This window comes from Balaenoptera acutorostrata, chromosome 2, assembly GCF_949987535.1.
Source record: "Balaenoptera acutorostrata chromosome 2, mBalAcu1.1, whole genome shotgun sequence".
NCBI lineage: Eukaryota > Metazoa > Chordata > Mammalia > Artiodactyla > Balaenopteridae > Balaenoptera > Balaenoptera acutorostrata.
In genome coordinates, this window is record NC_080065.1 from 31809859 (window position 1) to 31835799 (window position 25941).

The 25941-nt window shown below is 43.2% G+C and overlaps 1 protein-coding gene across 7 annotated transcripts in view; it reads left to right on the forward strand.

Moving 5' to 3' along the window:
* The window catches only part of RAI14 (retinoic acid induced 14), a 148707-nt gene that overhangs the window by 94471 nt on the left and 28295 nt on the right, over window positions 1-25941 (forward strand). For 5 of the 7 annotated variants that reach the window (XM_007192227.2, XM_028169049.2, XM_007192228.2 and 2 more), the window contains exons 1-3: window positions 689-783; window positions 927-1057; window positions 20794-20882. In XM_007192227.2, coding sequence (XP_007192289.2) covers window positions 730-783; window positions 927-1057; window positions 20794-20882 — 274 coding nt within the window. In that variant the 5' untranslated portion in view covers window positions 689-729. Of the gene's footprint in view, window positions 1-688; window positions 784-926; window positions 1058-20793; window positions 20883-25941 lie in introns of those variants that run through there. The other 2 variants (XM_057540008.1, XM_007192233.3) reach the window with 2 other exon arrangements.

Sequence of the window (25941 nt, forward strand, 5' to 3'; positions counted from 1 at the left end):
GTTTCCCAGGGGCTTTGATGTGTCCCAGGATCTCCTCCCCCTCGATGAACTCCCCATGCTTCACATACCTCCCATTGACTCTTCTTCCATCACCGAGTTTATTCTCTCCTCTGCTCTAAAATCTTCAGTGGCTCACTGCTGCCCTTTCACATTGGACAATTCTTAGTACTCAAGGCTCTTTTTGCTCTTGTATTATCCTCTTTCCCTTCTAAGAGTAGAGACTAGTTTTTGTGCAGCTGAAAGCTTTACTGTTACTGCAGTTTGCAGAATTATTCTCTTGGGGCTGAGGGTCCACGGTGGCGGACACTTTGCTCAGAGCTATTTGATGTGTAATAGCTTGTTCAGGAGGAAGTTTTGTTTCTGGTGATACTCTGTTGAGTCGGAAGCCTAGACATTTACTTAAAATCAGCATACAACTCAAAATTCCAAGTCCAGTAAACAGGCCAGAAGGAGCAACAACAAAAACAGATGGAGAATCGCATGTGTAAATCCCCAGGTAACCTTGGGCTGCTGGCTGCTTGGCCCTGTAACATCAGGAGCCCAGTGAACTGCTGACCAGGTCCAAGGTCAGTGTTCTGCGGCGCCAGCTGTCAAGTTTAGCTGGAAATAAGCTAATGTGTAAACTGGCCTCTTGGTCTTTTTAAGTTGCTTCATCTTCCCCATTTCAGTTGAAAGAAGTTGCTTTCCTTTCAGAGTTTGGTGACTGGCTGCTCTTTCATCGAATTGTGAATGTTTTCTTTTGGGAAACCAGTCTTTTTGGGTGTCTCCATGGTGAAGGGAAAGGTATTTTTAAAGTCATGCATTTGGGGGCAGGTTCTGATTTGAGCGATGGGAGGCTTGGCGAGTGGGGAGGACCAAGGTCCCGCCGGCTGCGTGGCCATGGCCGCTATTAATCACTGGCTCTGCGTCTCCCCTTTGCTCCACAGACCAACGAGTGGAACAAGAATGATGACCGGCTGCTGCAGGCCGTGGAGAACGGAGACGCGGAGAAGGTGGCCTCGCTGCTGGGCAAGAAGGGGGCGAGCGCCACCAAACATGACAGCGAGGGCAAGACCGCGTAAGCTAAAGAGACTGGCTTCTGTCGGCCGCCTCTGGGTTCTCAACCTGTTCTCTGGAATTCCCGGGGTCCCTGGGGGAACTTTGCCAGTGCATCTATGGGGACTTTGTGAAATTACTGCCACCACCGCACCCCGCATGTTAAAATGTATAAGAGGATATTTTAATCCAGTTCCTTTCTCTTCAAGCTCCAAATTACATATTTGGGCTTTACCTTGAATGGCTACATTTGCTCCCAAGTATGACCGGAGATTTTGCCAGAGAAGACATAGCACCAAGCTTGCAGCCAGTTAACTGATAGGTGGGAAAAGAGTTCTGCCCCAGATTAGAAACAGCGTAAAAGAGAAAGTAATTTTTCATAACCCTCAAATCTTATTATTTATGGTATTATTTCTTATAAAACCCCTTCCTTCACATAGACCTGTAATTCTGTATGAATTTTGCTTTATGATTTGCCATATGTGGTACTTTTGTCCACCATAATTAAAACTATATATTTAAATATTAGTGTGAGTGTGTGTGTGTGTTTGCTTGTTTGTTTGTTTGTTTGTTTGTATCCATCCTTACTCTGGTCGTACTGTAGAGAGATCTTTAGACTTCTCATCTGGACTCTTATCACTTAAGAGTTGTGTAGTCCTTGAGTTTCAGTTTCTTCATTGTACAGTGGAGATGACAGTATTCAACCGCTAGGGCAGTTATGAGAATAAAACAAGGTATTGACTTTGGTTGGGTGCCCCCAGAAGCAGGCTGTGAGGTGAGGATTTGAGTGTAAGTGGTTTTTATAGCCCGTGATCCCAGGAAGTGCACAGTAAGGGAAGGAAGCCTCTATAGCATGTTATCGACACGTTACTGCTCTGGGCAACTGAGACTCATTCCCACTTAAGGACCTCTGGGAATCTGTTTAGATTTAGAGCAGGGTGTGGCCCACTGTCTTTGTAAATAAAGTTTTATTAGAATGCAGCCACACCCATTCATTCGGCATCGTCCGCGGCTGCTTCTGCACCGCAAAGGCAGATTTGAGTGGTAAGATGAGGACCGTATGGCCCACAAAGCCTGACATATTAACTGGTTTGCTTACCCCAGGCTTAAAGTATGCCTCGGAGTTATCCCACCCGAGGGGTAAGGAAACTGGGGCATCTATTCCTGATCTCCTGTCCCTCCCAAGGTTGAGTGCCTCTCCTAGGGGCCGTAATGCTCGTGGCCAGAACACTTCCAAGACCTTGAGGAAGGGGCACCTACAGCCATAGACACCGTATGTAAAGAGCTGCACAGTGCCCAGCCCACGGTAGACACTTGATAAAGCCAGCTCCCTCCCTTTCTTGTCCTAGATGAGTGGTTCTCGATCCTGGCAGCTCCTGCATTAGACTCTCCTGGGGTGCTTTTAAAACATGTTGATGCCATGCCCACCCCAGATGTTCTGAGTCATTTGGTCTAGGGAGAGGCCCAGGAATCAATATTTTTTAAAGTATCCCATGTAGGTTCAACCAGAGAGAACCATTCTCTGGAAACTAGATTGACTCTAGATTGAAGGATAAGTATCAGGCATGACTGGCAAATTGTCAGGAGAAAATTGTCACGTTTTAGCATACTTTGCCAGTTAACCCTCTTCCCAGCACCCAGTGGATCCCGTAGTGTAGACACCGACCCTGTTGTTTTGGGAGCCGCAAGAGAGCTTAAGGGGCTGAGCTTTGTGTAGAGACCAGGCTAGTTGGTACACGAAGAGAAGAGGGACGCGTTCTCACGCAGGTCGGAGTCTGGTCCTCTAGGAGGAGCTGGGCTTGTCCTCTGTGCCAGTCACCCCAGGGTGAGCTCCACCTCACAGCCTCAGTTTGACTTCCTCCTTGGCCTGTCTCAGGTGTGGGGACAGGGCCATATCCCCGGGAGCTCTGACTCGTTAGGATGCCCAGTAGTAGGTGGTCTTTGGGTGTTGGCTAATATTTTGTTGCATCAGTTGCCTGCTCGGCCTTATGTAACTTTTGGTTCTTATCTCTCTTGCACTCTAGATTGTAATTTCCTTGCTAGAAGGGACTGTGACCTTGTATTTCACTGCTGTAATTATATCATCTAGCCAGCGGCTCGGTTTGTGGTAGATAGTCAGTAAATATTTGTTGGATGAGTCAGTTAACCTTTTCCTGTGATGCCACATTTGGAGTGCGTGCTCTCTGAGCTACAGTGTCAGAGGCCACACTCCTAAGCCTGTCCTGAGGCTTTTGGCTGTAGGCATGGTGCTTTCGTATTACTCTCTGTACCACTATACAGCTTCCCTGGCTCCTCGTCCTCCTCCCAGGCTGGCTCTGCAGGTGTCTGCACAAGACGAACTTTGTAGCCATCTGAGAGAAAGGGGAGGGAACTGCTGGTGATAGTTTTGTCCAAGACAGTACTCACTAAAAAAAGATTAAAAATTTAGATGAGTAGTTTCGCCACAATTGTGATCACCTTGATCAATTTGTGTCTTTTGTTAATAAGACATTTATTGTGTATAGAATAGATGGCCAGACTGTTATTTTCTCTTCTCTCTCTTTTTTAATTGTAAAATATGCACATCATAAAATTTACCATTTTAACCATTTTAAAGTATACAGTTCAGTGACATTTAAGTACCTTCATAATGTTGTACAACCATCATCATCTAGTTCCAGAAACTTTTCATCACCCCAGAAGGAAACCCATACCCATTAAACAGCGACAGTCCTCAACTTCCCCTCCCGCTCTCCCTGGCAACCACTAATCCGCTTTCTGTCTTTATGAATTTGCCTATTCTGGATATTTCACAGAAACGGAATCATACTATGCATACGGGGCCCTTTGTCTCTGGCTTCTTTCACTTAGCGTAATGTTTTCAAGTTTCATCCTTATCGTAGCATGAATCAGTAGCTTATTCTATGTTTTTCAGCTGTAGAAATGCACACAGCAGTTATAAAAAATCACCACCTCCATTTGGAAGATGATAAAACTAAGGCCCACATGATACATCTCTCCCTGAATTAACCCTAGAACCAGTTCTAACATCTCTACCTTTGCACTTACAAGCCACCATCTTTCCCTTCAGTGACACTTAGGTAGAAAACTAGAGGAACTCTGTGGAAAAGGAAGAGAGGAGGTAATTAATTTTTCTGTGCAAGAATTTCCATAAGTCATCATCTGCTAATGTTTAACTTTTCTACTTGGGCTGTTCCTTTTGATGATTAAAGTTATTAACTGATAACTATGAGGATTTAATTTTCAAAGGCACCATAGAATTAAATCTATCTGGCTTCATATTTTCATTCACATCTAATGGCCCTAGTATTGAGAAAGAGGGGTGTGCTGCGGCGTTGGAAACCATCTCTCCTGTCCCTCTCATACCTCGTCATTCTGCACGGCCAAGCGTGCTGTTGTGAGCCCCAGGCAGCGTTGTTCCCTTGGCTTCAGCCTTCTCACCTTGGAAGTCTGCGCTTCTGGATTTGGGTTAGTCCGATCTGTGCATTCCTGCCCGAGTGTACACGTGTCTCCCTCAAGCTGTGGAGACTTTGCAGTTCTTGCTCCTGTTCTTTCCCATGGGCATTTGGTTTGGTAGCAGGTGAACTGGGAACCTCCTAGGAGCAGCTCTGAATTCATGGCGGGCCAATGCAGTGTGTCCCTCCTGCCAGAGGTCTTGGCTTCACCAGCTCCGTGGAGCTCGCAGGGCCAGCATTCGTCCGTGGACGTGTGTGTATTGTATTGCATTTGTCTCCGAAGGGGAAGACTAAATCGCACACCTAAAGTTAGGTCCTTGGCAGGACTTGGCCTCATTCTCTGCCTGCTCATTAGGGCTTACCCTTTGATTTATATACACCTCTGTATCACAATTAATTTGGAGGCCTATTTTCTAGCTAGCTTTTGTGATAACCCGTTTGTCAACTTGCTCAGTGACGCACCATGTTTTCCTATTGCCTGACAGCCTAGAGTCCTGATTTTGGCTTTCAAGGGCCTCCCAGTGGCCCTTGCCCTTACTTAGCTAACTGTTTTCTCACACATTCCTTCTGCTGGAGGTGGCGCTGTCTGCCCCCTGCCCTCCCCTCCTATAAGACCATCAAGGTGTTTGTCCCAGGTTCTCTGGTCCAGAATGCCTTCCTCCCTGATATTCTCAGTCCTTTTTTTTTTTTTTGATTCTTCTTCTCTTTGAAATACTAGAATCTTGCTTTAGAACTTGATGTTGTTACAACAACAGAAAAGTCTCTATAGCTTAAATAAGATCTGTGTTTTCTGAACGACTTGAATCCCTTGCAGCAGGGGTCCCCAGCAGAGGACCCCCGGGCCGAGGACCAGTAGCGCTCCGTGGGCCTGTTAGGAACCGGGCCGCATAGCAAGAGGTGAGCGGCGGGCCAGCCAGCGACGCTTCATCTGCTCCCCGTCGCTCGCGTTACCGCCTGACCATCCCCACACCCTGTCCTGTGGAAAAATTGTCTTCCATGAGACCGGTCCCTGCTGCCAGAAAGGTTGGGGACCGCTTCCTTACAACACAGAAGCTCCTTGAGGACAGGGATCTGTATGATTTTAGTGGTTGTGTTGGTCTCTCCCACTTTTCCAGGCATAGAGGAGGCATTTGGCTGGTGTTTGTGGATGTGAACTTTTCAGCATGGTGCTAATGGAGAAAACACTCTCTTTCTGCTGGTACTGTCTCACGGGTAAAGTTATTAGGGGTGAGTTAACTTGGGGGCTCAAGAGGCAAAAAGCTATCCTGGTGAACGTCACAACTTGACACTTGTCTCTCCCAGCTTCCAGTGAACTTCCAGTAGAGAAATACTCAGCTTTCCCTACCTAGAGAACCGGACGATCCAGAAAGTCCCAAGAATGAGGCGGCCATCTCGGCAGACATTCTCCAGAAGCCTCCATAACCCAAGGTCAATAACCAGATGGGTGGTTTGGTAATTCTTCAGAGTTTTCAGTTCTTGCTGGAATATTTCCTTTAGGGAGAGATAAGAAACCTTGTCTGAAAATTTTCTCCCTCTAAAACTGATCAAAGAGGGGTTAAAAAAAAAAAAAGTGAAAGCAGTTGAATGACTGGAATTCACTTTGCAAAGAGTAAAAGCAGGGTGGTGTCTGGGGTCAGGAGAGAACAAAATAGAGCAGGGCAGAGAGCCACGGCTGCAGGCTGTGTTTGTGGAGTCAGGCTTGGCTTCCTGCGGCCCCTCCATTCTCTTTCCACCATGGAGGTGAGGAAGGGGGAGACTGCCATTGCCCTAAAACCTCTCACCGTAGAGCAGTCTAATTGTTTCAAGATGGTTTCCCCTACATTTGGATGTGCATTTCATTAAAGTTATGTGTGTTTGTTTTAGGAACAACCAGACTAAATAAAATCACTGCTGGGACTGTAGTATTTGAAGAAATACCACCCAGCCATGTGTGTATAGAGATAAATATATATATATGTATGTTGTCTGTATGCAGAGCCCGCGTTTCAGAAACCTGATCCTTTGGCTTTGAAAACAAGAACTTGTGCTAGTATTTTTAGATGGCGCTGTGGAGCTTACATGTGAAATAGGGGAGGCCGTCCTTGAATTCTGCAAGTCAGGACAAGAAGGGGCTTCTCTGGCGGGTGGCTTGTTGTACTTTTGACTCTTCCTGTTTTCTCAGAATAGGGATGGATACAGGGTTTTCTCCGTTCAGTCTTGGAAATCAAGTCATACCACCTGGTCGCCTTCCTCCAGTTCTTCCCACACAGCTGCCAAATTCATTTACCTAAAACTGCTGTATATTTGATGTGTCATTGCAGCCTCCTTCCCAGCAAAATGACCTTCCAGGCAAAACTACCCTGTGTCTTGTCTAAATCTTGTTAATGTTTGGCAGAGGGATGAACTGAACGCTATAATTTCTATATAGCATATCTGCTCTGCTTTCGGTCAAGTAGATTTTCGAAGGCGACATAACGTCTGTTCCTGTCTTGCAAATGTGCCCAGATGTTTGCTTCTAGTTGGGAGGTACTAAAATGTTCCAAACTCTGTTGTCTAAAATGCTCCAAACTCTATCGTAAGCACGTACAAAAGAAGGAGAAAATATGGTCCTTGCCTACAAGATGCAGAGCATCTGGCCGAGAAGACAAGACCAGTGGATGTACTGGAGAATAATTAAGTGCTGAATCATAAAATACTAACTTGTAAGGGGTTCAAGGTGGGAAGAGGTGGTGAGACGCAGGAGTAGCGAAGGAATGCTTCCTGCCTGAGGTGTGAGGTGTGATGCAAGGTGGGCCTGAGAGAATGGATTGGGAGGGTGTGGGTGGGGACAGAGGAAGTGGAGGACAGTGTGGGTGCTGGTAACAGCGTGATGGAGGCCATCCCAAGTTGAAAAGGAGAAACAACACCGTGCTCACCGTTTCCTTCCCTTCCTCCAGAGTTATCATAGCAGTTCAAGGTCAGGGACCCACTTGACACTAGATCAGTGGTTCTCAACTCCCATTAGAAGCACCTGGACAGCTCTGAAAAGTGCTGTGCTGGGTATCACCCTCTAAGATACCTATGTAATTGGTGTGGGGTGCAGTCTGGGTGTGGGGTTGTTTAAAGCACCCAGGTTAGTTGAATGGTCAGTCCAAACTGAGAACCACAGCGCTGGACACTCCGCAGTGAGACCCCAGGCTTCTTAGCCCAAGGCTTCTCAACAGGTTTTCCCCATGATAGGTTACAGGTAGACTGAGGAAGGCCCACGGAGCCCAGGTGGAATTTTTTCTAGCATACACACACACATATATATATGTATATATAATGCTTGTGCACAGAATAAAATTTAAATGAAAGGTAAATTTTGGCATAAAGTAAATTATGTTAAACTAATTCACAAGGGTTTTAAAGGGAAATGGTGTTGTAGGTTAAAGCTGAACAGATCATGTTGCAAAACTGTGCTTTGGAAGGAAGACTTGTAACCAGGGAAGTGGTGCAAATTGATGAGAATAGATTTGGGGATTAAGAACGGCACTGATTAAAATATTGGAGGGATCACAGGATTTTTCATTTTAAAACTGTTTGCAAAGCAGGATTAAGTATATTGAGAAGGAAGGGTTTTAAACACTCAGTTGGCTCATTGTTGCCCGGGGTTGCAGCAATCTGGCTTTTCCGTGCCCTCCGCCAGCCCGGACCTGCCCCCGCATGCGGAGGTCAGGAGAGCCTGGGAAACCCGAGTCGGCTGTGTTAGAGGGCGGAGCAGGGGCGGGTGGCCGGCAGCACAAGCAGACAGTGACCTCCGCTCAGCCTAACCCCGCGAGAGGAGGGGGCACCTGGGCCGGGAGGTTCTCACGCTGGCAGCCACCAGACAGTTCAAGGGTGGAGGCGCATGAAATCACTCGACACGTGCCTGTCCTTTAGAAATACTCCTGCTTCCCTGAAATTCACGCCTTCCAAAACGCCGCCGCCGCCCCGCCATGCTGCCGAGTCGTTCGAGGTCCAATGTGCCGTCTCTTTCATGAAACCTTTTCTAAATTCCAAAGGGGGTGAGCTCGATCTCAACCACTGCCTCTCTTAAAACACCTACGATTTGATGGGTCTCGGTTACCTATGTACTTATCTTATACCTGTTATTAGACTTTCGGGGTTAGAGCCCAATCTTACCCAATTTAATAAGAAAGGAATTGTTATTAATTGTTTTAATATTTGAGTGCCCAACACTGGGCTAGGGGCTTTCATATGTGTCATTCATTCAACAGATAGTTGATTCTTTCACCCATTTTAAAGACCATGTCAGTTTCCCTCAGGTATTTCTCATCTGATGCTCTCAGTTACCCTGGAGTAATTTGTGAAGAGGAAAGTGTGGGTCAGAAAGGTTTGGAAATTGGTACAAATCACCCATTCTGGGTGGTAGAGTCTGGGGGTCTATCATGAGCACAAGAGACAAATCATTTGCCCTAAAGAGATTTCATACTGCCCAAGTGCTGTTTTCCTACTGCATTTGTGAAACCAAACAATCCCGAAGAAAAAGAGCTAACTCTCAGCTTAAGTGTCACGGGGTTACTTAGCTCTGAGTATGTGATCTTTCATCTCAGCCTCTCCTCCTCCTGTCCCCAGGAGATCTCTGTCCCCAGAAGCACGGCTGATTCCATTAGCACATCATGGGCACTTAAAGGACAGTAATCCTATTTTTACAGCCTTTATTTCTTTTATGCTAGTCACCATTTATTATATCTATCTGAAACGTTTAGCAGGAGAAGGCCACCAGTGTTCCCATTTCTCAAACTGCCTGCCACCTCAGTTTCTAATAGAGGCAGTGATCAAAGTCCCTGTTGCAGCTGCCTTTGAAATAGCTGAAAGCCTGGCAGCCCTATTACTTCTCTGCCAGAGGCGATTTCTCTTAGGCCCATAGGGTTGATCCCTACTAGTAGAGTAGAATTCGTTTTTTAACGCGTTTTTGACTATAAGTGATGCCTTCCTTACCCTCGGATTATAATCTGAAATGGGAATCCAGGTCTTTTAGGATTAAGGTTTGTCCCGCTGAAATACTCAGGTGTGTGCTAAGCCTCTTTTGAGCTCAGTGACCTCATTAGAATTTAGATGTTGCAGCAAGTAAGTGCCAGGAAACAATTGGTAGGCTGCGTTGGAATCATAGACTTTGGAGCTGAAAAAGCCTTCAGTGGTCATGTGGACCAGATGAATAAACTGAGGCCAGTGAATGTGAGCGACTTTATCGTTCCATACTTGGGGATGGCAGAACTGAGACCAAGACCAAAGAATACTGACTTTTAGTTCATGCTTCTGCCTCCTATGCCAGTGGTCCTAAAAATGGGACATGTATGAGAATCACCTAGGGGGCTTGTTAAAACACAGATTGCTGGGCCCCTCCCCTGTGTCTGGGCAGGATGCTCAGAATCTGCATTTCTAACAAGCTCCCAGTGACACTGATGCTGCTGGCCCAAGGGCCACACTTTGAAAACCACCATATGACATGATGTTGGGAAGCAAAATAAAGCTTGTAATAACGACATAAAGGACACAGCCTCTCTCTCAAGAATTTATAGTACAACCGGAAGAAAACATGGTCATGCCAGTTTATGGGTGTGCCTTGGTTTAAGGAAATGCAAAATAGAAACGTCAGCTGGAAAAGGCAAATTCAAAACTGAAGACTTGCATTCTCCACCCCCGCCCCCCAACCCCAAATCACTTCTCTGTGCCAGGAAAATTGCAATAGGCAAGACAGAATCTCTGCCCTCATGGAACGTATGGAAGGTACAGTCTAACGGGGCACTCAGACAAGAACCACATGCCTCTTTAATGTAATATCAGGTGCATTGAAGAAAAAGCAGCAGCCAGGAGCCACTTTGAATAAACCTGGGCAAGAAAGGCCTCTCCGAGCAGACATCTTCATTTGAGCAGATTCCTGAATTGGAATGAGGTGCCAAGCCTGCTCTTTCCTAGAACTGCTGTCCTGGTGGAGGGAACAGCAAGGCGAGTGCTCTGAGGTGGGAGGGTACTTGAGGTGCCCTCAGCGAACAGGGAAAGAGCTAGAAGGTGAGATCACAGTGGGAACCAGGACCTCCTCATATAGAGCCTGGTGGGCCACACGAAGGATTTTGGATTAAATCCTAATTCCAAATACTTCATTTCTCTGATTCATTTTTATATGATTTAATATCATTTTTTCCCCCTCCAGAAAGTTGTCTTACAAAAGCCATGCAACTAAAGTATAGGCGATTATAGGTATTTGGGAAACGCTGAAGCTCTCAAGGGATTATGAAAAGTTGGTTATTACCGCGAAGTATTTCTGAGTCTCACCAACCGTGGTGATCCCTCTTGTAAATAAAGGGCTTTAAAAGGAAAGAAGGAAGATGTGGGTTTCGCAGGGAGGAACTGCTCTTAGAGTCAGGGCAGTGAGCTCAAGTCCTGATCTTTTGCACATTTCCTAACCTCTCTGAGCCTCAGTGTCTTCATCTGTGAAGTGAGGATGTTGGGCCAGTTTATCCTTCTGGAACCTTCTAACACGCTGGGATTCTGGGTGTCTCGTGCTGGTAGGGTTTGGTGTATGGGTGTTTCTTTGTGGCTTGATTGACTTGGGGAGTGAAAAATCGGTTGCCGAGCCAGTGGACGGGACTGGAGAGTCGCTGGCCGTGGCCAGCCTATTGCGTTCCCGACCTCACTCGGCTGGCCAGCTCTTTTGGTATCAGGAGCTGGGGTGCTCGTAAAGGGCGCAAGAAAGAGTTTGGTTTGAGTGAAATCTTCTGTGAATGAATACGCCTAAAAAATCCAAGTCTTCTGAAAGTAGCCTTGTGTGTTTGTGTTTCCTCCAAGTATGTGCTTCAGCTGGCAATCAGAAACCAGAAGAACTGTGTTTGTTGTTACTCTGAAAGATGGAAGGAACTTTCCCATCCATCAGTCACGGGCTTTTAAATAGTAATAGTTCAAATCCCCTTCGGGTTAAGGGCCTTGAGAAACATCCCGGCCTTGTCCCGAGGCATTGAAGGCTTGTACAACTTGCTGAGCAGTTTTGTAGGAAACGTAAGCCTCTGTTGCAGGCTCTGTTTGCTGCAGTGCTTGGCTTACACTCCTTTCCATTTGAGACCACTGGCGACCCTAATCAGCCCCAATGAGAAGCCTGTGTTTGCTTTTTGGCCAAATACTTCGTTTTTTTTAGTTTAAACTTTGTTTCTTAAAGAGCAGTACAGCTAGTAAGTTATATTATGTGGTGTTTCACAATTTGCAGAGTGATCTAACAAATAGTGCAGTTTCTCAGCATGGTGTTGAAGGGCCAACTCTGCAGGCAGAATGCTGAAGTCAAATCCAGGCTCCCCTACTTACTGGTTCTGGGACTTTGGGCAAGCTTACTGGATGCCTCTGTGTCTCAGTTTCCTCCTCTGTAAAATGGGGATGATGATAATTACCCCTCCCAAGGCTGGTTGGGGGATGTAATGAGTTTAAACGTAACTAGTGCATTGTATTTCAACAGATAAGCTGCTATTATTATTGATGCTGACGTTTTTTAGTTGCCCAAACATGGTTTAGAGGTGAGGGAACTGAAGTTAGGTACCTCAGCCAGGATGACACAACAACAACGCAGCAAACCCAGCCGTGGTATCCCGGCCTCCAGGGCTCCTCACTGTGTCTCTGCTGGTTCTTCCTCTGCACCTTCAGGATGCCATCCAGCTGCTGTCCTGGGGCTCTCAAGGTCATCTTGGTCCTCTCTTGGGAGTGGGAGGGAGGGAGGAGGAAGAAGAAGCAGGGTGGTTGGTGGGGGAGAGATCGGGAGCCGCAAAACTCTTAAGCACAGAAAGCTTGGGAACTTTCCAAGTGACAAAAACAGAGAAATTCCAAATATCAATAAGCAGGAGAGGGATCAAAGGATCATGATGTAAATCTTCAGGCCATTCTGCCTTTTAGTTACCCCTCTGTGAAAGGGCCCAGCTGAGTTTTATAAGCAAAGCTAAGCATTGCCTATTATAATGAAACTTAAAACAGCATCGATTCATTTTTTTGTGGGACATATCCACAAGATTGCTTTCAAGGCTTAAGGGGATTATGTTTTCAGAAGCGGTTTGAAACAATAGGTACCTTGGTAAAAAGGATGGTGTGAGGTTCTTAACTCGTCCTCCATTTAGAGCAGCGCTTTGCAAACAGTAGTGAGCACGGGAGTCAGCTGGGAAACTTGTAAAACACAGCTTTTGGGTCAGTGATGGGGGGTGGGGTCTGAGAGCCTCCATTTCTCTAACAGCTTCTGGTCTGTGGTTCACTCTGTGAGTATCCGAGACTTTTAGGCTATTGAAGTGCTGTCACTTCGGCTGCACTAGAATCTGGACAGCCACCCTGCTGTGTCCCTGGGCAGTGACGAGTGTCCTTGTCACTGGGCCTGGAGTTAGAGGGGTGGATAAAGGTTTTTATACCCCTCCCTCCTCCACTGAATTCTGAGACCTGTCCAAATGAAGAGGTAAACAAGCCAATAGGACCTCTCATAAAATATATTGCTATTGACTCTTGAATGACATTTCTTGTCTTTAAGAGGAAAGGCCACACTTTTTAATTAGGTGTAAAAGCCTACAGAGACAAAGCCAAAGGATGTTCTGAATTTGTTTTGCATTCACTGTTCTATTCCTCTAAGGGGAAATTTCAGCTGATAATTAGCTGAAATAACTACCTCAAAGCGTTCATTAAGAAAGACTTAAATGTTTCTTCTGTGGAAAATTTAGGTGTAATTAAAATTCTCATCGCTTAAAATTTGCCAGACAGTAACAAGTCCTGGCTAGGATGTGGACAGATTGGAGCCCTCATGTTGTTGATGGGGATGTAAAATGATGCAGTAGCTTTAGAAAATAGTCTAACATTTCCTTAAAGACGTCAACATGGTTACCATATGGTTCAGCAATTCCACTCCTAGGTCTATACCCACTAGAATTGAAAACAGGTGTCCACGCAAACACTTGTACACAAATGCTTTAGCAGCATTATTTGCAATTACTAAAAAGTAGAAACAACCCAAGTGTCCATAACCAATGAATGGATAAACAAAATGTGATATATCCACCCAATGGAAGGAATAACGTACTGGTACGTGCTACAACGTGGATGAACCTTGAAAACAGGCCAAATGAAAGAAGTCAAGCACAAAAGACCACATATTGTATGATTCGATCTTGATGACATGTCCAGAATAGTCAAATCCATAGTTACAGAAAGTAGATTAATGATGGCCAAGGGTAGGCATGGGAATGGAGAGTGAATACTAATGGGTACAAGGATTTTTTTTAAGCTGGTGAAAATGTTCTGGAATTAGATAGTGATGTTGGTTGCACAACTTTGTGAATATACTAAAAACAACTGAATTGTGCATTTTAAAATGGTGAATTTACGTACCATTAAAATATATCTCAATAAAAAGATTGAGATCTGCTCATGCTGTTTTTTCGGTCTTTGTTTAATTGGTCTTAATAGAATTATATCGCAGCATCATGCGTTTGTATTAAATGGTTTATCACAGAGTTTCTCAACCTGGGCACTATTGACATTTTGATATGTTGATATTATTGACACTTTAGACTAGTCAGATAATTGTTTGTTGTGGGGCCTGTGCATTGTAGGATGTTTAGCAGCATATATGGTCTTTACACATTAGACACCAGGAGAATCTGCCCACTCCCTACCCTGTGAATAATCAAAAATGTCTCTGGATGTTGCCAAATGTCCCCTGGGTGGGGCAAAAATCACCCCCAGCTGAGAACCACTGGTTTATCTTTAGTCTTCCTACTAAAAGCTTAGATCCATGAGGGCTTTTTTTTTTATTCACCATGTGTTTCTCAGTGCTTAGAACAGTGTCTGGCACATAAATACCCTAGTATAGTAAGTATATGAGTGGATTAATATATTTAGCTATAGCAATTTATAAAAATATACAACTATAGAAATATCAAAATTATGCCATGCTTGGGTTAGGTCTAATGCCCTAGAATTAACATTGTCAAGAACAGTCTCTGTTTGGGGGCGAGGGGGGCCTGTTAATCAGCCGACTACTTTGCCTGCCCGCCTCACCCCAATCTGCAAACTGTCTTCATCCAGAGGTGCGTTGTTTTACCAGCTCTCCAGGGCACGGGCCGTTAAAGGCCGCCAGCCATGCTCTTCATTAGTGGTGTGCTGACCTGGGGCACTATCTGCTCCCTGAGCTTGAGGTCACCCCACAGATGCCCATCTGCAGTCCAGACCAGCACCCACCAGTCACGGGGACTGCTGCCTTGAGGGGACTGCCGCCCTGAGGGGACCGCATTTATCAGTCACTGCAGAGGAAGGGAAACCTACTCGCTGTCATTTACAAACCCAGGTTCTGTCAGTGACTAATCATGTTTTCCCACCCAACTGAACCCAACTTTCCACTTGAGTATCTTATTAAAAGTTGGCTCTGCTTCTCGTTCACATTCAGAGGCTAAATGCTAATGACTTGTTGCTGCCAAACCCTGCTTTGGGGATTATCACTTCTATGGAAGGCGCCAGAATGTTAGCAGCTCAAGTGTGAGCATTAGACAAGGCTGGTCTCAGATGGCTTTTTTTTTTGGTCATCTGTGACTGTCTACAACTCTCTCTTTCTTGCTTTCCTCTTCCTCCTTTCTTTCCTTCTTTCTTCATTTCTTAAGCAATGATGGTCCTGACCTAATTTCTGCTAACCTGCCTTTTCTGAACACTGAGACAAATCCTTTTATTAAGCGACATGTCTCAGACTCTGTGCCTTGTCTTGTGTTGATGAGGCTCTGATAATTGGTGGTATTTTCTTGGGTGTTTACTACATGCTTCACATTTTTCTAGTGCTTTTACCTGTACCTCATTGACTCCTCACAGCCCATTTTACAGGTGTGATGATGGTACTGTTATCACATTTTTGTAAAGAGCTATTTTATTTTAGAAATACATATTGAAATATTTATGAATGAAATGATATGACATGAGATTTGCTTCAAAATAATAATGGTAAGGGTGTAGATGAAACAAGGTTGTTTCGTATTCAAGTTAGACATGGTATTGGATACAAAGGATTTCATTGCGTTATTATTTCTCCTTTGTAAAGTGCGTATCTTTTAAGTATATGTGTAGAAAAGTTCAGAGACGAAAAGATATAAGTGAGATTTGCCTCAAAATAATCCAGTTGTGGCAGGGGAGGAGGTAGAGTGGGTGAGTTTATAGATAAAGTAAGATCTGTGACTTTGAGTTATTGTTGTTGGTTTTCTGTTTGTTTTCTTTTTGTTTTAGCTTAAAAAAAGGTACTGTTTAATTCTTATCCTCTACTCATAAATAGTTCTTTTGCCTTGGCCAATATTTTAATAAACTCCTTTATGATGTTATTACGTACGGCCTGAATTAAATAACAAATTCATAGGAATAAAGCAACTAAGAAGTAAAAATATCTAGTTGTCACTTTTTTAATACATTTTTTAAAAACTCGATGTTTGTACCTTTTGACTGCCTTCATCTAGTTCCCCTTTTCCCAGTCCCCTCACCTCTGGTAACCATAAATCTGATCTCTTTTTCTATGAGTTGTTTGGTTGGTTGGTTTGTTTTTGAAGTATAATTGACCTACAACACTGTTAGTTCCTATTACACAACATAGTGATTTGATATTTCTGTATATTCCAAAATGATCACAATGATAAGTCTAGTTACCATCTGTCACCATACAAAGATATTACATAGTTATTGACTATATTCCCCACGGTGTACACTTCATACCCCTGACTCATTTATTTTGCCACTGGAAGTTTGTACCTCTTAATCTCCCTCACTTATTTCTTTCCTCCCTCCACCCCCGTCCCGTCTGGCAACCACCTGTATCTGTAAGTCTGTTTCTGTTTTGTTATGTTTGTTCATTTGTTTTTTAGATTCCACATATAAGTGAAATCATACAGTATTTGTCTCTGCCTGACTTATTTCACTTAGTGTAATACCCTCTAGGTTCATCCATGTTGAAGCAAATGGCAAGATTTCATTCTTTTTTATGGCTGAGTAATAGTCCATAATATATATATATATACCACATCTTTATCCATTCATCTATTGATGGATAGTTATGATGCTTTCATATCTTGGCTATTGTATATAATGCTGCAGTGAACACTGGGGTGCATATATCTTTTCTAATTAGTGTTTTCGTTTTCTTCAGATAAATACCCAGGAGTGGAATTGCTAGGTCATATGGTAGCTCTATTTTTAATTTTCTGAGGAATCTCCATACTGTTTTCCATAGAGTCTGCACCAATTAATATTCCCGCCAAAAGTGTGCTAAGGTTCCTTTCCTTTACATCCTTGCCAGCACTTGTTCCTTGTTATCTTTTTGATAATAACCATTCTGACAGGTGTGACATGATATCTCATTGTGGTTTTGATTTCCATTTCCCTGATGAGTGATGCTGAGCATCTTTTCATGTGCATGTTGGCCATCTGTATGTCTTCTTTGGAAAAATGTCTATTCAGATCCTCTGCCCATTTTTTAATTGCTTTTTTTTTTTTTGATGTTGAGTTGTATGAGTTCTTTGGATATTAACCCCTCATCAGATATACTGTTTGCAGATATCTTCCGTTCAGTAGATGGCTTTTTGTTTTGCTGATAGTTCTCTTTGCTGTGCAAAAGGTTTTTAGTTTGATTAGGTCCCATGTGTTTATTTTTGCTTTTGTTTCCCTTGCCTGAAGAGACATAGCCAAAAAAAAACATTGTTAAGATTGACATCAAAGAGCATACTGCCTGTTTTCTTTTTATAGTTTCAGGTCTTACATTTAAGTTTTTAATCCATATTGAGTTGATTTTTGTATATGGTGTGAGAAAGTAGCCTAAATTGATTGTCTTGTGTGTAACTGTCCAGTTTTCCCAACACCATTTGTTGAAGAGACTGTCTTTTCCCCGTTGTATATTCTTGCCTCCTTTGTCATAGATTACTTGCCCGTATAAGTGTGGGCATATATGGCTGTCACCAGTGTCTGTGTCCCCAGGGTGAGCTCCAGCTGCCTCCTGCCTCTCCAGGATCAGCACCTGGGTCTGACCCAAGCTCCTTTCAAATGACTACTTCTGCCCTGGGTTCCAGAACATGTGAGATTTTGTGTGAGCCTTTTAAGAGTGGAGTCTGTTTCCCACAGCCCTCTGGCTCTCCCGAAAGTAAGCCCCGCTGACCTTCAAAGCCAAACATTCTAGGGGCTCATCTTCCTGGTGCAGGGCCACTGGGCCAGGGAACCCAGTGTGGGGCTTGGACCCCTCACTCCTTGAGGAGAGACTTTGCAATTGTAATTATCCCCCTCTTTGTGGGTTACCCACCCAGGGTATGGGTCTTGACTATAGCACATCTCTGCCCCTCCTACCTGTCTCGTTGTGGTTCCTTCTTTATATCTTTGGTTGTAGAAGATCTTTTCTACTAGTCTTCTGATCTTTCATTAATAGTTGCTCTGTAAATAGCTGTAATTTTGGTGTGCCCATGGAGGGGAGGGTCTTTCTACTCTGACAGCTTCTCTAATCAAAACATTTTTTAAGGCTGAATTTGCCCTTATAAATATTTAATCCGATAATGTGCACAGAAACCTAATAGTTCTTCCTGTGGATGATCACACGCAAAATACCTAACACTGGGATCATTCAAGGTCCCAGTAGGAAACAGGTAGCACTCACATAGGATAATTGATGAGTGGTTAAGAAAGGAACTGTTTATACACATGTGGTCAGATTAAACCAGCAAGGCTGGAAAAGCAGCCCTGGCTAGTAACAGTGGGAAATATTTCACCACCACCACTACCCACACCTGAAGAGGCAAGGAGAGAAATCAGTTACCAAAACCCAGAAAGAGCTGCAGCTGTAGCTTTGGAAGAGCTGGCCCACAGAGCTGTGAACTTCACAGAGGAAGTAGAGGAAGTCAGCCAAGTCATCCATAGAACAGCATGTCGTGTTCATCAGAGCACATTTATCAACATGCAGTAGTGGCCTACAGTAATGCTTTGTTGTCACATGTGTCTGCAATTTCAATCCCCTATTAATATAGTGTGCAATCCAGAGGTAATCCAGGAAGCCTCGGAGTAGAAAAAATATAAATATTACAGGGGGAAGAGGGTTAGTAACTCAGAGGGGCACATGAAGAGCTTCTGGGTTGCTGGCAGGAGATACGAGGAGGGATTTTGGGTCTCTGGCCAAGTTCTGTTTCTTCAGTATCAAAGTGAAAGTGGCATGTTCCATTTGTGAAGTTTTAGCAGGCTATACAATTACGGTATGTGTAGCTTTTTTTATATATGTTAAACTTCAATCAAAACTTCTGTATCTATACATACTTTTATGTTTTGTGTGTGTGTGTGTGTGCCCATGCACACGTGCGCATGCGTGAGTGTGCTAATTACTAATCCTGATACTTCTATCTTTAGCAAAAGATATGGCTGTCCAGATCATTTTGATTGAGTTCTCCCCGGTCATAGGAGATAGCAGAATGAATAGCTTAGAAGCAAACACATAGATATTAAGAAAAGAAGACAAATATTAATAAATATTAGGGCTTAATAATGCGGAGCATTTAGATTCATAGCCTTGAAAGCGGAGTTCAATAATTGAGGCTCTTAATGGTGATATCATGTCCTCAAGAGCAATTTAATTATGTAACATATACTGTTACTAAAACTGGGGAGATTTTAGAAACCTTCCACTATGATTGAACAATTTACTGCTTAAAGATGAACTTTACTTATTGTAAAGTTAAGTTACCCCAACAATGCTGAAAACAGAGGTATTATTGTAGTGCCTTTTAGGGAGGTTCTTCGGGTTAAGCCGTATTTAATCAGGAATTCCATTTAAACAAGTCACCACGTTCCCAAGTCATTCCAGATGATCAGAGTTTCACCGTAATGTGTAATCACCTACAGCGTGGATTTTGACTGTAAAGAAACATTACACATAAACTGCTGCACAAATGCAGAAATAGTCGGTGTGACCAGAGCCAGATAAGCTTTAATTTATCATTTTAAAGAATGTTAGAGCCAGAGGGACCATCAGATATCATCTGAGTCAATCCCCACATTTTACTGTGGAGGAAATTTAGGCTCAGAGAGGTTAAACTGACTTCCCAAAGATACATAGCTGACGTATGGCTGATTTGCAACCAGGACTGACCTATCCCCAATTGCTGACCTGCCCACCTTTACTCAGCCTAGCTCTCCAGAACAGAGGTGCTGGGTCAAGCTGACTTGGGTTTGAATCGGTTTAGCTCTTGGATTTGCTAGTTGAGTGTGACCCTGGGCCCCAGTGACAGGTCCTATCCTATGAAAAAATATTGCCTGGGTATTAATTCAGAGGTACAGACACCAAGGTGCTGCATGGCAAGTATCTTCAGAAATTAAGTCCCTAAGGTAGAACTGAGGGAGGAGGAGAGCTGGGAGGATCCTTAACCTCCTTCTATAGGAAGGAGGCTGTGAAGAGGGAAGACCTCTGCAGTGGAGACCTTCCTGGGGTTTTTGCCTTCTCAGCCTCTGGGCCTGAATGCCTAGTGGAACTGTGCTTTCCTTCTGCCTGCAGAAGTGCTCTTTACTCCAGGATCCGTGGGGATAATGGGTATGGCATTTGGATGTTATCGCTTTCTACTGGCAAGTCTAAACATGCTGAGCGTGGTTTGTACTACCAAGTGTCATGGAATTCTGATGCCTAATTGTGGGCTTTCTTTAATGCTGTTTGCACCTGACTGAGTGTAGACACCTGCCATCTAATGGAGACGGTGTTAGGACTCACCTTACTTAAAAGGCTTTTATGAGAATGAAAAGAGATAATGTATTAAAGAGTAGTTGGCACACATTAGCCACTTAAAAGTTGTATACAACTATTGTTATTCAGCTAGAACACAGCAATGGATTTGACCTTGATGCTGTTCAAGAACCTTGACCATTGTTTGACTTAGACAGATTTCCCTTCATAGAGTGTATTACTTAAAAATAATGGCTTTGGTGAAAACACTAGACAGCAGAAAAAAGTTGATAAATTACTTCTTATTTAGGAATCCGATCTAGTTGGGACTCTGGCTATTCTTTCCTAAAGGGACAAGGAATGTAGTTGTGTCTTACTTTTTTTCAAGCTTTGTCTTTACGTTGGAAGACCTAAGATCTAGCTCCTAATCCATTACTTAATGAAAAGTGTCAATGAGCAAATTATCAGACCGCTTTGAGCCTCTGTTTCCTCCTTTTTAAAATGAGGTTGATAATAATACCTACTCACAAGACGGTTGTGGAGCTTAAGTGAGAGAAAGTGTACACAAAGAGGCAAAAACATGGTCAGAGATGAACTCTGAAGAGTGGAAATCTTCAGGAGATTATGTTACCTCTTTTCCAGTTTTCATCTTGCTGCTACAAAAGGACACGTGGAATGCCTCAGGGTCATGGTTACACATGGCGTGGATGTGACAGCCCAAGATACTGCCGGTATGTAGTCTTTTTCTCTTAAGTCAACAGGCCAGCAGGAAAGTAGGTATCACAAAGGTGATACATATTCATTGTGGAAAATGTACAATCTATACAGATAAGCCAAAAGAAGAACATAGAGTCTACTCCATTGACCAGGCTCTGACATGGCTTCGTTATTCGTGCCTTTACAGGTGTTTTCATCTTATATGTGGTTAGTCAACTAGAGACTGTATGCTTTTTATCCCCCATTTAAAAATTTTATTTTCTAAGATTACATGTATGGACCAAGCACCTTTCCCTAATTTTTGTTTTTATGAATCATGGTATGAAGTGCTGAATGGAGTGAATTGTGTAGGTGCTCATTTTGTCAACTAGCTGAGTTGAGCTCTGTGGACAGAAGCCAGGATCCTAATGTGGACCAGCTGCCCATGGTCTGCACCCCTTACTGTGGTTTAGTGCATCTGAATCACCTGGGAACTGGAGGGGAGGAAGGGAGGGAGAGAAAGGGGGAAAGGAGAGGAAAGAAGAGAATAAACAGTACACACACACACACACACACACACACACACACACACACACACACACACACACACACACACACACACACACACATATATATATATATATATATATATATATATATATATATATATATATATATATATATACACACCCAAGCTCTACCTTCTGAAATTCAGATTCCATTGTCCGAACGTTTCCAGCCAATTGGTATTTTTTGTAAAGCTCCCAGGTGATTCTAATGTGAAGCCAGTGTTGATAGATGATGATCAAGGTAAATAGAAGAGGAAGTGTAGTCTTGTCTTTTATGAACGTTGTTTTACAGGAAGGAGCGCCTGGGGTCTCCAGCCTGGGATTCTGCCCCTGTTGGCCACACCAAAAGATCAAAGCAGCTACTGATGGCTTTTCACTTCTATATTGTACTTGAAAATCTGTCTTCTAATAGGCTTTTGGTGGTTTTTACTGGAACATAAAATCAGTCTATTTCATAGTCTTTATTTAGGCTTTTCATTAATCCGTAATGGATCACTTTCCCTTCCCCAAAACACGGACCCCTCACAGTAGTCATCTTGGGGGCAGATTAGTCGATCAGGTATTGTGAAAATATAATTATTTCAAAATATGGCTGGAACACTTGTGTTTTGGAATTGTTTTCATAAAGGCCGTGGCATTAAAAAGAAATAATCTCAGTGTTTCGGGACCTTTATTCTTTGAGAATAGATTTGTTTTTTTAGGACAGGCCAAGAGCCACTTGAAGTTAAGTCAGGTGAATGAGGTGTCAACCTGGTAAAACCATTTTTGGTTAAAAATAGTGAGTGATTGAAGTAACCGAATGATTTTCCTGAGCAGTGCCACAGAAAGCTCCAGAAAAATATTTTGAGAAATGGCAATACCAGTAGAAGAAAGAATGATTTCCCTAAGTGACCACCTTAAAGGAAACACTAATTTATGTTGCTAATTAAAATCATCTTTAATCCCAAGGCCCAGTTATTTTGTTTTTAAAGTTTATTGTTACTACTTTTAAAGTTGTACCACATACACTTAGAGCAGTATGAGTGTCTACAGTCCCCTTGATGAAACATATGTCCTCTTAAGTAGACAGGGTTTCTTCTCTAAGAATATCATAATCTAGAAGAATTTTCTTAGAGTGAATATATTTGAGCTGTAATACAGTTTTGTTTAACTGCATTTGATGTTAAAAAATAGATTAGACAGGGATCTGGTTATTTCCATCATAACCAAACATCTCTCCCCCATATTTTTATTAAAGGGAAAAAATGTTTCTTTAATACATGCTCATTGTAGAAAATTTGGGAAATACAGAAAACTACCAAGAAGATAACCGGTGCTTCTACTCCAAGAAGAAAAAAATTTTACTGTTTAGCTATATTTCCTACCAGATTTTTCTGGCACATTTGTACAAGTTGAGATCACATTATATAATAAACTCTAAATCCTGCCTTTAAAAAAAAAAAAAAAAAGATTACCATGATCATTTTCTGCAATAAAAGCTTTTAAGAAGCGTAGTTTTTTTGGCCATCTAACACCACGTGGGCAGAGTTTGTGTTTACTACCACAGCCCTCACTCAGTATCTGAGAGTCTGGGGAGTCGGGCAGTGAGACCTGGACACCCCAGCGCAGTTCCCTCTTCCTTGCCAGCTGAGATGACAGTGCCCTCCAAGAAGCTGGAGGGGAGGACTTCCCTGGCGGTCCAGTGGTTAGGACTGCGCTTCCACTGCAGGGAGCATGGGTTCAACCCCTGGTCGGGGAACTAAGATCCCATGTGCTGCAAGGCGTGGCCAAAAAAAAAAAAGAAGCTGGAGGGGACACCGCAGACTCATCCTGGATACTTCTCTGGGCTGGTCAGTGGGAACTGCCACAGCCCATTTGTTTCAACTCTGATTGAAACTGGTAGAATCCACAGCACTTTGTAGCCCCAGAACATCGTCCAAACATCCCATGAGTTGGAAATGTCTCAGAGCTGCCGGTCACTTCCCTCCTGCCTGACGTTTTTAACAATGAGGTCAGCACTCTGGTCCTTGGGCTTATTGTTTTACTTTAGTCTGAGTGAGGCACTGACTTCTTGTGATTTCTTGAAAACATGCAAAGGGAACACAGGAACAAAAGAAGGAAAAGCGGCATGGATAAAATTGCATAGAGAGTCTGTTGTGTTATGTAGAACAACACTTCTCAAACTTTTTTCCTGTTACAATGAACCAGATAAACGTGATGGCCTTTACTGCTCACATCCTTCCTGTCGGCTATATCACCCAGTTCCATCTCTCCCTCTCAAGAACACGTATCAGAATCCAAGGGAAGGACAAGGACGTTAATCACTGTGCTTTAGTGGTCGTCATTTGCCCAAAACATTTGACGAATGAATGAATTAAACGGCTCCGCTCTCATAGGTGCTGTCTTTTCAGTAAACCTACCTGAAGTATTGCCATATTATTACTAAGATATAGTCATCTTCAATCCCAACAGCCACTGAGAACTTGTATGAAAATCTGTTACCATAAATCCAACTGCCCTATAGAGTTTCTGAAAAAAACCTGCTTTCAAAATATATCATTACACTGACCCTTTTAATTCTTTTTATCCACAGTCTACAGGATGATTTTAAACTGGTGATTGGATTTAAGTTCAGAAGCAAAGGGTTTTTAGCATCTATTTCTTTATCAACTATCCTTCCACATAAAATGCTTGGAAGTCCGACCAGAAACTTTTTTTTTTTAATTTATTTTATTTTATTTTTATTTTTAGCAGCATTGGGTCTTCGTTGCTGCACACGGGCTTTCTCTAGTTGTGGAGAGCGGGGGCTACTCTTCGTTGCGGTGTGCGGGCTTCTCAATGCGGTGGCTTCTCCCGTTGTGGAGCACGGGCTCTAGAGCGCGGGCTCAGTAGTTGTGGCGCACGGGCTTAGCTGCTCCGCGGCATGTGGGATCCTCCCAGACCAGGGCTCGAACCCGTGTCCCCTGCACTGGCAGGCGGATTCTTAACCACTGTACCGCCAGGGAAGCCCCTGACCAGAGACTTTTCATAAATGCTTTACAAACAATCTTAGGAACAGAACACTGTCAGAAGATAAGGCCTTGGGTATAGTACTCTGAACAGGGTCTGCGTAATTGTCCAGCACCTCTCGCGGCTTTGTTTGCTCTTGTTCTTCACTGATGTAGGAAGTGGCATTTCTGTCTGTTTCTTTAGAAATCACTTCTCCCAGATTTCTAGGCTTTTTTTTTTTTTTATGGCTGCAGTTAGCACCTGGGAGGATGAGATTGGATTAAACAGAAGCATTTACAGAAGATTGAAGAAGACCAAAGAATCTTCTGTTTGTTATCAGTGTTCATCTGAAGCATGAGCTTTCAGACTCCCTTTATTAGCAAGCGTATGCATTTGACACAGTGTGATCCGGTGGCTTAAACAAGATAGACTTTTCTGTCTCTCAGTTGAAAGTCCCAAATTGGTATGGCAGCTTGGCTGCACACCAAGGGACCCAGACTCCTGTTGCTCCACCGTCCAGGGTGTTGCCTTGGTCCTAATGGCCCAGGATGGCTCCCCCGAGTCTGCACCGCAGTCACAGTGGGCAGAAGGGCAAGCCCAGCCCACAGAGTGATCTGTGGCCACACCTGGCTTTAAGGGAAGCTGGGAATTCTGGGCAGCAAATTACCCAATTAAAAATATAGAAGGTTTTGCTGTAGAAGGAGGTGGAAACAGATTGAAGGATGATGTGCAATTTCCGTCACACTCCCATATCTTAAATTTTCCCTGATTACTTTGCACACAAAACTTCTTTTCTCATAGAAGAAGAGAGGCTTAGGAAAGTGAGAACTGAAGTATGGAAATACCGTAACGCACAGAGGTCTCAGGAGGGGGACACTTGAGAACCCTTACTCTTTTCTAGGGTTTCAGGTGCTGGTTTAGCTTTTGTTTGGATTTCTGGGTGGCCCTCCATTCCATTATGCCCCTAATCCCACTCACATATGGTACCGTGTGAAGACACAGATGGTAATATTCATCTTAAGATTCAGGCACTTGCGAGAATGGGTCATTTAAAAGGTTAATTGCAAATTATAGCCCACTAAGCGTATTTCGTATTTTCATTTGGATTAAAGGCAAACCAAGAAACGATTGTATGATTTATAGTCCTTTATTTGCTGTTCACGCATGTGTATGGGATGTCAGGAGGGCCAACCGTATACAGCTGATCAGCATAACCTGGCCATGAAAATATTTCAGATGATACACCCACACACAAAAAAATCTTTTGATCCTATATAAAACAATATGCACGTCTACTTTGTGGAGATTAAGGGATAATTCAAAACTATTTAATAGTAAGAATGGTTATTAGAAATCTCTATATATGTATGTGTGTTTGTGTGAAACTGAATCACTTTGCTGTACACCAGAAGCTAACACAACATTGTAAATCAACTATACTTCAATTAAAAAAAGACAAAATTTTTTAATGATTTTTTATTGAAATATAGTTGATTTACAATATTGTGGGGTCTTCTTTTTTTAACTTTTTTTTATATTGGGGTATAGTTGATTAACC